General features: G+C 35.1%; 1 protein-coding gene across 1 annotated transcript in view; it reads right to left on the bottom strand.

Annotated features, from left to right (window-relative positions):
• Positions 1-15391, bottom strand: part of MMS22L (MMS22 like, DNA repair protein) — a 160454-nt gene that overhangs the window by 126371 nt on the left and 18692 nt on the right. The window contains exons 7-10 of the mRNA XM_020998331.2: positions 14765-14858; positions 8440-8570; positions 6112-6225; positions 1477-1653 (exon numbers count right to left, since the gene is read on the bottom strand). Of these exons, the coding sequence (XP_020853990.1) occupies positions 1477-1653; positions 6112-6225; positions 8440-8570; positions 14765-14858 (516 nt within the window). The remainder of the gene's footprint in view (positions 1-1476; positions 1654-6111; positions 6226-8439; positions 8571-14764; positions 14859-15391) is intronic.

Below are 15391 nucleotides of genomic sequence, written 5' to 3'. Positions count from 1 at the left end.
GAGAAGGGGGGGGAGAGGTAGAAGGGAGGGCAGACTAGGGGAAGGAGTATTCAGAATGCATGCCATCTTGGGGTGGGGGAGGGGCAAGATGGGGTGAAAATTTGGAATTCAAAATCTTGTGGAAGTAAATGTTGAAAACTAAAAATAAATAAATTTATATAAAAAAAAGATCCCTAAAAAAAATAAATCCTGATGAGCATGACACTGTGATTCAGGACTGGAAGCAAGGGACAGAGGTCTCAACCTCGTGCCTCAGTGATATGGAACACTTGTCCCCTTCAGAACCATGAGGACTCACCAAGGCTGTGATTAGGACCCCTAACTGCTATCAGGGCCAGGAGATTTTTTTAAGATTTCTATATTTTAATCTATGAAATAAAATAAGCCTTTCCATAACATAGTATAATAAAAAAAAATATCACTGCACATGAAACTGAAAATCTATTATGTACAACTTGCTATTCTTTTAAAAAATACAATAAAGTTATCATGTTAATTTCTCTTTTTTTTTCCTTCTCCCTAGAGATGGCCACCATTAGACATAAATATATGTGTGTGTGTGAATATATATATATGTATGTATATGTATAAAATTATTCTATACATACTTTTATTTATTAGTTCTTTCTCTGAATGAAGACAGTGTCTTCTTCATATGTCCCATGTGGTTAATTTGGGTATTTATAATAGTCAAAATAACTTATTCGCTCGAAGTTATTCTTAAAACAATCCTTTCTTCCTGTGGTCCAGAGAACTGTGGTCAGTGCTTTCAAGGCCATGTAAGTGACCGACACTAGTAAGTGGCTATATCAGTAGTACTGACACTACCAAAACAGTATGTTAAAGACTGCAGAGTCCTCAGTGATTATCTAGTCCGATTCCTTCACTTTGCGTATCAGAAGACTAAAGTCCAGAGAGATTAGTTGATTTTCCTATAGTCACACTGCAAGATGGTTGGTGAGCCTAGAACAAAGGTCCCCAGTAAATTATTTAACTTCCAGCCCAAAGCTCTTTACAGTCTTATATTAGGTAAAATGTCTTTCACAGCACTCAGGGCATATCCTTGGCTTTAATTATTTTACCAAGTAGCAGTATTAATAAACATTAACCTTTAGATATTTACATTTGTAATTAGAGCACTTTTTATGTTCTAAAGGAAGAATCATCAAACCTATGGATATCTTTGCCCTCTAGAATCAATCAGTAAGCATTTAAGTGCCCACTATGTGTCAAGCACTGTATATACAAAGACCAAAAAAATGAACTCATCCCTGTTCTCGAGAAGCCTAAGCCCTATGTGCATACCACAAATGAACACAGCCCTATGTCTTATGTGATTACCACAAATGAACATAAAATAACAAGTAAAACGTTCAATCACAATCACAATGAAAGGGGGTGGGAAAAAAAAGAATATCAATTTTATGGTTAAAACCCACTATTTTAAGATAAAAGCAAGAGGAATTAAGATATTACCTTTTTATCTAGCACTCCATTACGGTCAAATTGATAAAATGATGCTAGGTGAGTAATAATCCACCAACTAAAGCCCAATGGATCCTTGGAGGGGACAACAGGAATAGAAGGCTGTTCTGTATCATTTGGCTTCTTAAAAAGATTCCTTAGTAGTTTATTCATCCATCTCCAAAAGGGCTATAGAAACAGAAGTGATTCAAATGCAATTAAATTAAAACATTCTTCTAGGATCATGTATTTTGAGTTTTATAATAAAATTGTCATAAAAATATGAATCAAATCACTCATTATTCAGTAGCTTTGAAAAGCCCTGAAATTATCAGAGGTTTTCATTATTTAAAAGCAAGCAAATTCTAGCCCCCTAGAAGAAAAGGCTGCAAGCACAGGAATTGCATAGGCTAACACGCTGCATTTTGCTCACATCTAAAATACAGAATGAAAAACTGAATGTTAAAATCAAATCTAAAAAAAGACACTACAATTGCAGCTTGAAAGATGGACAAGAAGACACTATGCCTTATTACCTAATCTAAAGATACCGAAATACTGAAATCGATTTGTAAATAACAATTTACTTGCCCACTGATTCAATGAACCCAAATCTGTTTAAAATACACATGTATGAGTTTCTTAAATAAAACATATGTTCAAAACACAAATATTTTGTAAAAACAGACATGGCAAACAGGTGAACATGTAATTAAAATTCAATGCATGCTGGTCACTAAACAAAGAAAAAAAGATTATTGTTAAGTCATCATTATTATCATTATTCATTTATTTATTGTCCATTTCTGTAGAACTTTTCTCAGAACAGTCCTCAATGTAGGTTAATACAAATGCTATTATCCATAATCTACAAGTGAGAAAACTGAAACTTAAGGAAGACACAAAATTTACTCAGGGCCAAATACTGAATAAATGTTGAAACCAGGACTTGAATTCAGATCTTCTGACTCCAAAGACCAGCGCTTTTTCCATCACATACCACTGATTACTTGTGACACTTTGCAATGTCAACATGAATTATTATGACACAGAATTAAAATTTACTCATAAAAAAGTCCCTATTTTAAGACTACAACAGAGTAGAATATTAATTTGCATCAATAGGCATCAATACCTCAGTAGACCCATTAATTCATAGATTTTGGTACTAATCTACACCAATGCAGAATGAAACTTATCAATCTCTTCTTATCCTGTATGACCCTAATTGCTCAGAGTCTCCAATCAGACTTCTTGTGGGCTTCTTGCACATATCCTTTCTCACATAATATCTGCCAAAAATGCTTGAGGCCTCACTCTGAACCTTTTAAAATTTCACTGATTCCAGTGCAACCTTTTGGCTACCTACCCATCTCTTATCCCTTGCACTCAATACTTCTTATTCTTGTCATACATGCCTTTGGTAATATATTTTATAGCACTGACTAGCAATGTCTTGCTTCTTTCTATTGTCCTTTGGGTTATCTACAATGATGTATCTTCTGAGATCACAAAAGTCCATGATTCACAAACATATAACATCATCAAGAGAATACTGGTATTAGGAGGATGAATGAGATCATTAAAGGTGCCACACATTCTCAGAAGTGGAGGACAGCCCATTGTATTTCTCTTCTTAAATTCTGAGCCCAGTTCATCATTCATCTGCAGTGCCTCTCCAAGGCAAATGTACTAATGAATTAATTAAGTAGGTTGTTCATCCAATTGCATGTGAATAATCGAATAAAGCAGAGTATACAGCATGAAATAGATGCTTAGGGTATGCTTTTTCTTTCTTTCATTTATTTGCGTGTATTCTTTATCCACTTGCTTTTCTCCTATGCCAGTCTCTTTTCTGTGGCTACAGATTTTACTGAGGGCATGCCAGAGTATTCTTGGTCTCAAAACAATCAAAAGGGACATGTGAAGTGACCCACTATATATAAGGAATTCCTTTTCCTTTTCGACTCTTTCAGAACCTCTTTCATAAGAGTGGTCAGCACAGTCTTCCTGTCTTATGTTTTACCTGATAATAAAAGTATGACTAAACAAACATCTCTGTGGTTGCTTCTATTAAGGACTTCTGCATTATTATAACATAATCACAGGAGAAATTTTGTTGTTGATTTTGCATTTTGCTCTATCAAGTTGAATGATTTTTTGTAATCAATAAGCAATAAATAAAAACAAAATCTTATAATTTCTACACCTCTCAGACTACTGCAAGACAATGCAGATTCTCTCACAGAGAGAACTACAAGAGCCTGCCTGTTTATCTTATCATATTTTCATCAGAGACTCTCAACATTTTCATAGGCTATTGTCATAAAGATTTTATAGGGATGATAAGTAGTCATGTGGGTTAGTAGTGACTGATTAATTAGGCAGCCTCTGAGGTTTCTTCTGATTCTAAGATTCTGTGAGTCTTAGTCACGTTTTTGGTAATAATACATTCTGAGATATTTTCCATTCTTTAGGAATTGTATACTCTTACAAATATGAAAATGCATCCCTCAGTACCTTTAAAATTGTGTTACCTCCAGCACAGATTTCCTTTGTGTATATTTGGTCAAGTATCTCAAGTACCATTCTCTCTTCATCATATCAAGTGTTCATTAACTCAGGTGGTTTCTAAGACTCCAGTTATGAAAATTATTTTTATATTTAAGTTTCACTAAGAAACAGCAATCATCAGAGTCAATTTGTATGCTTTTATCCATTTCCCATTTTTTCAAAACGGCTTCTTTTTATGAAATAAGAATGGCTAAAGCTGTTATAACTGCAAGCATAGATAACTGCATGTGATATCATCATCTTGTATTTATTCTTCTTATTTGTATTTAAATTTAACTTCAGTTCTAATCAGTAGATGATCTGACTATACATAGGCAGCTGATGCTGGAACAACTCCTATACATGTTGTTCTATCAATTGCTTCTTTTATGATGCTGTTCAGGGCATGTACAGCTTCTTCTGATTGTTTTCCTAACAGAAGCATTAATGATTTAAGGTCATAGCATATTTGGGTGTCATATAAAAACTTTGACCTTTTTTGTTTCTTCTTCCCAAATCAGTCTCCAACAAATTTTTCATCATCCTCCATCATCACAATGAAATCTCTGTATTTCCAGATATATGGTTAAATAAGGGAAGAACATGCTACCAAAATTCCTAGTAAAATGTCTCCAGTTCTTCCTCTAACAGAAAGGGTACTGCTTATAGGCAACAACTGTCTTCATTCAGCTTCCCTTGCTTGTGATCACCACGAGTAAGTAGTATAAGGTGAGGTGCCTAAGCATCCTACAAAATGTTTTGCAAAAGGACAACATGCAATTAAATATACAATTCACATAAAATGCTGTTAAAATTATAACTCAGATTATTACTTTTAATATAAAATAAATTGGATTGGACCTATGATTTCACTAATAGAGTGAACTCCTCTGGCCAATGCAGACTGGCTCTGACTGTAACTTCTAACCTTAGAGGGTTGTCTGGCAAATTGAGAGGTTAAGTAACTTGCTCACACAGTAACTTTGATCACACAGCCAGTATGTGTCTGAGGCAGCATTTGAACCCAGGTCTTACTGATTTTTGAGGGCAATTCCCTATCCAGTATGCCATGCTACCTTTCACAGAAGAAAAGCCTACAAGCAACACAGGAATTACAGAGGTTAATATTTATTAGGCTAACATCTAAAGTAAAGTACTTAAAATATATATTAATTTTGTGCATATGTAATAACTGCATATAATTTAAATGAAAGCCAGCAAATCCACAAAAATAAAATTGTCAATTTTTTTTAAAAATTGAGATAAAAATTGAGATCAACAACAACAAAAATCTCCTTTCCCTCTAAATTCATTTAATCTACTCTTGATTATGCATGTTAATGGATTTAGGCAATAATATCTACAAATTAAAACAACCAAGATTCAGTAAATCAAAATTTCCTGAATACCTACCATAAAGCATATTTATCACACTAAATGTTTTTACATGCTTTAACTTGCATATAAGTGTCTGCTGTTCTAAGAATTCAGAGTACTTCAAACAAAATAACAAATCCATGCTATGAAGAAAATTCAATTCCATTTCAACTAGACAAGCATACATTAAGTGCTTACTACGTTGGGAACTGTGACTATGGGGGGAGGGAAGAAAAAAATTCCTGCTCTTAGGAAGCTCACATTCTACTGGCACATAGTAAGCGCTTAGTAAATGCATGTTCTATTCGACCTGCTTATATTCTTACAGTACTATAAACACCATGAATAGTTGCCTAACTCACACATTCAAATAAATTGTGGGAGTGAGAATTTAAAAGACAATATTTGGTTCAGCAAAATGCTGAATAATCAAGAGTTGTCAATCCTAAGGCCATTTGCTAAGATGTTGCAGATAATTGTGTAGTGTAGTGAAAAACAGCACTAGACTTACAGTTAGGAAACCTGGCTTCGAGTCTTGCTTCTGACAACCTGACCAAGTCATTTAAGTTTTATGAGGTCAATTTCCTCATTTATAAAATGGGGCTAATAAATAACATACTACCTTTCTCACAGGGTTGTTGCAACAAAGTTATATTAGCTTTGATGCACTCATATAAATAAATAAATACAATTTTTTTTTTATAAACTGCAGCTTACTTCTGTGTGACATCCTTGGCTTCTATGGTCAAGAAGTTGAATAAGCAGGACCCATAATTCTTTGATGCACAAGCAGGAACAGTGGTGACTTGTTAAAGCTTCAGATGGTCTAACCTGAGAAAGGAAATATAAAAAAAGCAATCAATAACACAGAAATAGGATTTACCTTCTCCTGTTGTTTTTAAAGAAATTATATGCTCTCCACTTCCCAATTTGCTTTGATAGGAATAGGGACTAGAATAGTGGTTTCACAGATATAAGGAACTATGGGAAGAAGAAACTCCTACAATGCAATTCTGCACTTTCTCAGTCACTTATAGTCTTACTGAGTTGCCTAAGGCATTGAGAGGTTAAATGACCTGGCCTGGATCACAGCCATTATATGTAAGAGGCAGGACCTGGAATCAATTCAACTGAATTTAATAAACATTTAATAAGTACCTAGTATGTGCTAGGTACTGTGCTAAAGGGAGTCAGGGAATTCTGTCTCCAAGGCCAGCTCCCTGACTATACCATGCTGCCTTTGATAACTTTCAAAATTTGTGACCAACTATAGAATAGTTTTAAGCAAAATGTATCATTTGATAACTTCTAAAAGAAATCTCCAATACACAGCAAAAAAATAATTACATAACCAAAAGATCAAGTGTGCATTACTGTCAAGCTTTTATCAAATCTGCTCCAATGTTATTTATTCAGTCTACCAGAATGAAAAAGGACTTTTAATGAAAAGAATAGGATAGATGGGAAGGACTCGAATTCATTATCTAATAGTAAAAGACAAATTTTTTTTATTAAATACAGTTTGTAAAGACACAATGAATTCCAAATTATGCAATATTTTTGCAATATAAAAATATCTCTAATGGCTGTTGGTGGAACAGAAGTATGCATGAACACATATATTTTTGTAGGAAGAATAATTAAACTTCCAATGTTTCATAAATCTGTATTTCTGTAAATCAATAGGAGGCAGACGTTCTTTTAACATGATGGATAGTAGGTATTTTAATTGTGTGGTTTACATTACTCTTCTCTATTTAATTACAGCATGAATTATTTCAATTGTAAGCATGAATGTATTTGTGTGGATTACCCTTAAAAGAACACATGTGGGTAATGCTTATAGGCTTTTGAGTAAAAGCTTAACCACAGACATAAAAGATCCTAAGTATGAAAAAAAAATAAACTAAGTAAGAAGGAGCAATAAATTCTTGATCTGTTCAAAGCTTAGATCTAAATGTATGTTTGAGATTAAAAATTAAGCCACCTTCAATACTTCAATGGGTCTGTGATGATCTCATCTGTGGTCTTTGAAATTAAGTGATATCAATCTATAAATCTGAGACCCAAGACCTTTCCATCTCCTGAAATTATGTCAATAAAATGTAGTTCTTTTTAACCACCAGCTAGAATATGAAAACAATCAAGGCCATTAAACTTTACTGATTTACTGTATAAAAAAATATTCTGTAATACTGTATAATGTATGATCTCTCTTATGACCCCAGACTTTTTATAAATCAAGCCAAAGCTCTCAAAGCCGGCCAGCTATCTTTGTTCAACTGCTTCCCACTTATCTCATCACTAGATAGCAGTGTAGGAACACATCATTACAGGGCTACGCTCACTTATTTCAACATTAGTGACAATCACAAAACCATAGATGTTTTGATACTTTAAGGTTTTCCACTAAATAACGTGTTGGTTTTATTGTTGTTCAGGGTCATTATTGGCCAGCAGTTTATAGACTCCAGAGAACTAGAAAGTTGAATGAGAAGTAGTTAAGGGAAAGGTAGTTAAGGGAAAGGTAGTTAAGGGAAAGGTAGTTAAGGGAAAGGTAGTTAAGGGAGGCGGAGGAAAAAAAAAGAGAAGGTAAGTGGAAGGGAGATTTTTTTTTCAATCTACTATTCTTACCACCTGCCAAGATAAAAACATTTAACATTCATGAAAAGAGCTGTCTTGATGAAGGACTATTCTAAAGTACTACATGGAAAATTACCTTTTAACCTTTCATATAACTGTCCAGTTAACTCCCTAACAAGACCACAGGCATTCTGTTTTGCTTTTTAGGAACTGGAAGATCTTTTTGTTTTAATTAGTAGCATTAAACTTCATTCTGAGGCTAGTACACTTGGTCTTTAATATTTTTTTTTCCCCATTCAGCTGTCAGGAGGTACTTAAATAAACATCATGGGATTTGCAATATTGACAAATTAAATATTTTTGACTAAGTTCTTCTCTGTAAATGGAAGCCATACATACACACTAAATCAAAAAACAATCCTGGACAGTCAAAAGGATGAAAGAAAATTCATATATCATTACCTTGGCATACCTGCTGACTGATAAACATATCAGGTCACAAAGCAGATTTTCACAATGTTCTTTAAACAGACTGACACTGGTCAAATTCTCACCAACCATATTCATTAACTTATGACTATACACGACTTGTTCTAGAAAATCAAAAAAATGAAATCTTTTCAAAATGTATCCTATACCTCGGTCCTATAAAATTTCACGAACAGAAAAGCACAGCTATATTCACTCCCATTAACTGCTCCTTACAAGTACTATACTAGATATGTTGGTTTACAAAGAAAGATACATACTCTTTGCCACCATTACTGAGAAGCATTACCAAAAGTTCTCTCATGTTTGGTTTGCAAATTAACATATTTTTCCCACAGTCTTTAACACATTTATCTAAATTATTTAATAATAACTGAAAGGGCTTCAACCAGTCTGTTAGTCAACAAGCATTTATTAATTGTCTAATATATTTCAGATACTGTGCCAAGCTTTAGGGATACAAAGAAAGACAAAAGATAGTCCCTATTCTCAAGAAGCTTGTAGACTAATGGGAACGACAACATGTCAAGAGCTACGTGCAAACAAAATATAGATGGGATTAATAATAAAAACAATAATCATCATAACCAGCATTTATATAAGCTTCAAAAGTTACAAGGTATTTTACAAATATTATAGCATCTTCATCTTTACAACCACCTTGGGAGGTAAGTACATGATTATCCCAATTTTTCTGAAGAAGAAACTGAAAGTTATTTGCCCAAGATAACAAAGCTGGTAAGTATGTGAGGCTGGATTTGAACTCAAGTCTTAGTGATTTCAGATCCAAGTGCTCCATCTGCTGTGCTATCTTGCTGCCTCTCTTTTTAAGATTGGTGATAATCAACGAGGGGAAAGACAGTATGAAGGTAGAATTTTAGCTAGGACTTGAAGGACGTCAGGGAAACTGGAACATGGAGATTAGAAAGAATTTCAGGCATGAATGACAGCCAGTGAAAATGCTCAACCTGGGAAATGGAATGTCACCTATGAGGAATAGGAAGGAGGCCAATGTCACTTGGTCACTGCATACATGGGAGAAGTAAGGTGTAAGATGACTGGAAAGGCAGATGGGGCCAGAATATGAAAAGCCCTGAACGTTAAATCCATTTTAAGTTATACTTCATTCTAAAAAATGTACAAGCTGAGTCACAGAAATAAAAGCAAATTGGAAAGAAGTAGAAACAAATAACATCACTGTGATACAAGTCAATGCTCCAACCACTGATGCCAAAGAGACTAAAGTTGTTCAATTCTATGAAGAGCTACAACATCTTATAGAAATAACACCAAAAAAAAAAAGATGTCACATTTATCATAAGTATTGGAATGCTCAAGTGGAAATGAAAAGATAATTGGAATAATAGGCAAGTTTGGCTTTGGAATACAGAATGAAGCAGGGCAGAGACTAATACTCTTGTCAAGATAACTCACTGGTCATAGCAACTCACTGGTCATAGCAAACACTCTTTTTTTTTCAGCAACCCAAATGGCAACTCTATACAGGGATATCCCAAGATGGTCAATATCTAAATCAGACTGATTATACATTTTGCAACCAAAGGCGGAGAAGCTCTATATGGACAGTTAAAACAAGACCTGGAGTTGACTGTGGCCCAGACAGATCATAAATTTCTTATTGAGAAATTTAAACTGAAGAAAGTAGGGAAAACCATTAGACTTATCAGTATGACTTAAATAACATCCCTTATGGATATGAAATAGAGGCGATGAACAGATTTAAGAGATTAGATCTAATAGATAGAGCGTTTGAAGAACTACGAACAGAGGTTTACAATATTGTACAAGAGGCAGCAACAAAAACTATCCCAAAGAAAAAGAAGAGTGACAAAGCAAAATGGCTGTCTCATGAGGCTTTATAAATAGCTGAGGAAAGGAGGAAAGCAAAAAGAAAAGGAGAAAGGGAAAGATATACCCAACTGAATCAGAATTCTAGAGAATAGCAAGGAGAGATAAGAAGGGTTTCTTAAATGAGCAATGTAAAGAAATAGAAGAAAACGAGAGAATGGGAAAGACAAGACAACTCTTCAAGAAAATTAGAGCTATTAAGGAAACATTTCATGCAAAAATGGGCATGATAAAAGACAAAAAAAAAACCACAAAGATCAAAGACCAAAATACACAACCAGAAGAAGACAACAAAGTCAAAGCTCCTACATCCAAAGCCTCCATGAAAAATATGAATCGGTACCAGGCCATGGAAGAGCTCAAAAAGGATTCTGAGAAGCAAGTAAGAGAAACACAGGAAAAACTGGAAAGAGAAATGAGAGTGATACAAGAAAATCATGAAAAACAAGTCAACAGCTTGCTAAAGGAGACCCAAAAGAATACTGAAGAAAATAACACCTTTAAAAATAGCCTAACCCAAATGGCAAAAGAGGTCCAAAAAGCCAATGAGGAGATGAATGCCTTAAAAAGCAGAATTGGACAAATGGAAAAGGAAGTCCAAAAGCTCACTGAAAAAAATACTTCCTTAAAAATTAGAATGGAGCAAATGGAAGCTAGTGACTTTATGAGAAATCAAGACACTGTAAAACAAAACCAAAAGAATGAAAAAATAGGAGACTATGAAATATCTCGCTGGAAAAAAAACTGACCTGGAAAATAGATCCAGGAGAGAGAATTTAAAAATTATTGGACTATCTGAAAGCCATGATCAAAAAAAAAGAGCCTAGACATCATCTTTCAAGAAATTATCAAGGAAAACTGCCTTGATATTTTAGAACCAAAGGGCAAAATAGAAATTGAAAGAATCCACCAATCACCTCCTAAAAAAGATCCCCAAAAGGAAAACTCCTAGGAATATTGTAGCCAAATTCCAGAGTTCCCAGATCAAGGAGAAAATATTGCAAGCAGCCAGAAAGAAACAGTTCAAGTACTGTGGGAATACAATCAGGATAACACAAAACTTAGCAGCTTCTACATTAAGGAGCCAGAGGGCTTGGAACATTCTGGAGGTCAAAGGAGAGAGGATTACAGTCAAGAGTCACCTACCCAGCAAAACTGAGTATAAGCCTTCAGGGAGAAAAATAGACATTCAGTGCAATAAAAGACTTTCAAGCATTCTTGATGAAAAGACCAAAGGTGAATAAAAAATTCAACTTTCAGATACAAGATTCAAAAGAAGCATGAAGAGGTCAGAAGCAAACACTTCTGAGGAGGGACAGGGTCAAAAGAGAGAACAGAATAAAAGGGGGGCAGATAAGATGAAGGGAAATATAGTTAGTTTTCCAAAGCATGACTACTATGGAAGCGTTTTGCATGACTGCACATGTATAACCTGTATCAAGTTGCTTGCCTTCTCAATGAGGGTGGGTGGAGAGGGAGGAAGGGAGAAAATTTGGAACCCAAAGTTTTAAAAACAAATGCTAAAAATTGTTTTCACATGCAACTGGGAAATGAGATATACAGGAAATGGGGTACAGAAATCTATCCTGCCCTTCAGGAAAATAGAAGGAGAAGGGGACAAGAAAAAGGGGGTGGGGGAGACAGAAGAGAGGGCAGATTAGGGGAAGGGGTATTCAGAATGCAAGCTGTCTTGGGGCGGGGAGAGGGACAAGATGGGGGGAGGTATGAGATGGGGAGGAAATCCGGAACTCAAAATCTTTTGGAAGTGAGTGCTGAAAACTAAAAAGAAATAAATTTTTTAAAAAGACCAAAAAATTGGCAAGGATTTAACAGAAATCAAAGAGATTAAGAAGAAGTGGCAAGAATATGCATAAGAACCATACAAGAAAGATCTTAACATCACCTATAACCACAATGGTGTGGATACTGATCTAGAGCCAGACATCCTGGAGAATGAAGTCAAGCAGACCTTAGGAAGCATTGCTAACAATAAGGCTAATGGAGGTGACAGAAGTCCAGAGGAGCTATTTAAAATCCTAAAAGATGACACTGTTAAAGTGTTTCAATCAATACATCAGTAAATATGGAAAACTCAACAGTGGCCACCGGATTTGAAAAGATCATTTTACATCCCAATCCTAAAGAAGGTCAATGCCAAAGAATGTTCAATACTGTTCAACTACACTATTTCACATGCCAGCAAAGTTATTCTTAAGATTCTGCAAGCTAGGCTTTAACAATATGTGAAACGAGAACTATTAGAAGAGCTGGATGATTTTCAAAGAGGCAGAGGAATTAGAGACCAAATTGCCAACCTTCACTGGATTATTGAGAAAGTAAGAGAGTTTCAGAAAAAAACATCTACTTCTGCTTCACTGACCATACTAAAGCCTATGACTGTGTGGATCACAATAAAAATGTGGGAAGTTTTCAAAGAGAAGGGAATACCAGATGATCTTATTTGTCTCTTGAGGAACTTGTATGAGCGTCAAGAAACAACAGTTAGAACCAAACATGGAACAACTGACTGGTTTAAGATTGGAAAGGAGTACAACGAGGCTTTCTATCGTCACCTTATTCATTTAACTTACATGCGGAGTATAATACACAAAATGCCAGGCTGGATAAATCAAAACACAAAAATTAAAGTTGCCAAGAAATGTTAACAAACTCAGATGTGTGGGTAATACCATTCTGGTGGCAGAAAGAAAAGAAGAATTAAGACGCTTCTTGATGAGGGTAAAAGAAGAGAGAGTAAAAGCTGGCGTGAAGTTTAACATTAAAAAAACAACTAAGATCACAGCACCTGGTCCCATCATTTCCTGGCAAATAAAGGGAGAAAAAAATTGAAACAGTGTCAGATTTTATATTCTTGGGCTCAAAGATCACTGCAGATGGCAACTACAGTGATGATATTAAAAGATACTTGCTAGGAAAATCTGTGACAAATCTGGATAGCATATTAAAAAGCAGAGACACGTATAGTCAAAGCTATGGTTTCTCCAGTAGTAATATATGACTGTGAGAGTTGGACTATAAGGACAGCTGAATACTGTAGGATCAACATTTTGCTAACTGTGGTGCTAGAGAAAACTTTTGAGAGTCCTTTGAACAGCAAGTAGATCAAATCAATTAATACTTAAAGAAATTAATTCAGACTATTCAGTGGAAGGACAAATACTGTAGCTGAAGCTGAAATACTTTGGCCACATAACCATTAGACAGGATTTACTGGAAAAGATCCTGATGTCGGGAAAGACTGAAGGCAAAAGGAGAAGGTGACAGCAGAGGAGGAGATGGATAGGTAGTGTTGAGGAGGAGACGGCTAGATAGTGTTATGAAAGCAACAAACATGAGCTTGGACAGACTCTGGAAAATAGTGGAGGACAGATGTGTCTGGTGTGCTATGGTCCACAGGGTCACAAAGAGTCAAACATGACTGAACTACAATAACAACAGATACCAATAATATTTAACATTCTTACAATGCTTTAAGGTTTGCAATGCACTTTACAAAAATTAATCTCAACGTTAACAACACTGAATGAAGCACTATTATTTTCCCCTTTCACAGATAAGAAACTGAGATTCATAGAGATAAAGTGATTTGCCCAGGATCACAGCACTATCGAATGTCTCAGAAGAGAAGTGAATCTTGATCTTCTAGATTTCTACCCACTATACCACTCTGTCTCTTTTAAGCCAGAAAAACGAGACAAAAGCAGGGATGACGACAAAACAGTTTGAGAGGGAGTGGAGGTCACCAAAATTTGTACATCTTCTCAAACTCAACCAATCCCACTACAGCTAAAAGGAATTCTTTGGAGACCTACGTTTCATGTAGAAGAAAAAAACATGGGCTGACTTCTTGAGTAACAGAAAAAAAAATGTCTTTTCAAAGTACTGTGGTAATTTGTTGATTAAATTCTTAGTCTGATGCCTCATGGCAGTATGGAGGGCTACTTGGGTTCTTGAAGGCTATGAAAGCTGGGGTCAGCTTTGGCAGGTCCTCCCAAAGCAAAGAAGCTCTCTTTGAGGGCAGGCCTAACAGCAGTGGGCTTTGCACCCATCAGCCAAGAAGCAATTTCATTAAGGCACTAGATTGGCAGTAGGATGATGACTTTTTCAGGCACAGCAACTTAAATATCAAATACCAAGTCCTAGAAGCATTTTGATTTGTCAGTGGGAGCACCCACAAGAAAATCAAATATTTTTGAATATCGTAATAACCAGGATCAAGCATTAAGCAGACACTAAATATTAAATGTTAATTTAATGCTAACATATTAGTGGGAATTTCTAGTTTTCCCTTACAAAGAACCAAAAATAATTTTCACCAAATGTACATAATTCAGCAAGACAGTCAGAAGAAGGAATAAAAAGAAATTAATGGAAAGGCAAGACATACACTGGCACTCCATGGACTTACTTGATGCTTTTTCACCTAGAATGTGAAGAATTTCCAGCACTAGCCAATGGATGTCCAAACGAAGATGTATTAAATGCCATGATGGTGGAAAGAGCTGTGAAAGACATTCAGAGACAGAATTATCAACTATGATTGAGACCCTCCAATACTTTCAAAGGTGTTATACAGCAAATAACCATATTTTTCCTTGTACACATGGGTGAAGACCCAATTAACTGACTACAGTTCTGAAACACAAACTTTTTGTCTCATTTATCACTAGAACAGTTATGTAAAGATTTGAAGCGAGGATATATTCTCACCTCACTAGATTGGTTTAAGGCAGACCTAACTAAAAGCATTAGAAGAGAACTGATGAGTTTACTTAAAGTCACTTCCAACTTTCTGGTTTCATTCAAGTTGCAAATCAGCAAATACTTCAAAATCACATTAGTTTTCATTGTTCTTATTTTAGAATTTTTCTAAGTGAAGTAAGAAAGGAAATTGTTATCAGGTTTCTGAAGTGTCATTTTATGATTTCAAACACTTTTATGAGCCATTATTTTTATGAGGAAAGCATTAATTTGATATTAAGATATCCTCATCTTGTCAGAATTTTTCATTAGTGTGAAATTCAAAATATACACT

Source organism: Phascolarctos cinereus, unplaced genomic scaffold (genome assembly GCF_003287225.1).
Source record: "Phascolarctos cinereus isolate Bilbo 61053 unplaced genomic scaffold, phaCin_HiC Scaffold_5;HRSCAF=322, whole genome shotgun sequence".
Taxonomy (NCBI): domain Eukaryota; kingdom Metazoa; phylum Chordata; class Mammalia; order Diprotodontia; family Phascolarctidae; genus Phascolarctos; species Phascolarctos cinereus.
Note: the sequence above shows the minus strand (reverse complement) of the source record. Positions and strands in the feature narration are given on the sequence as shown.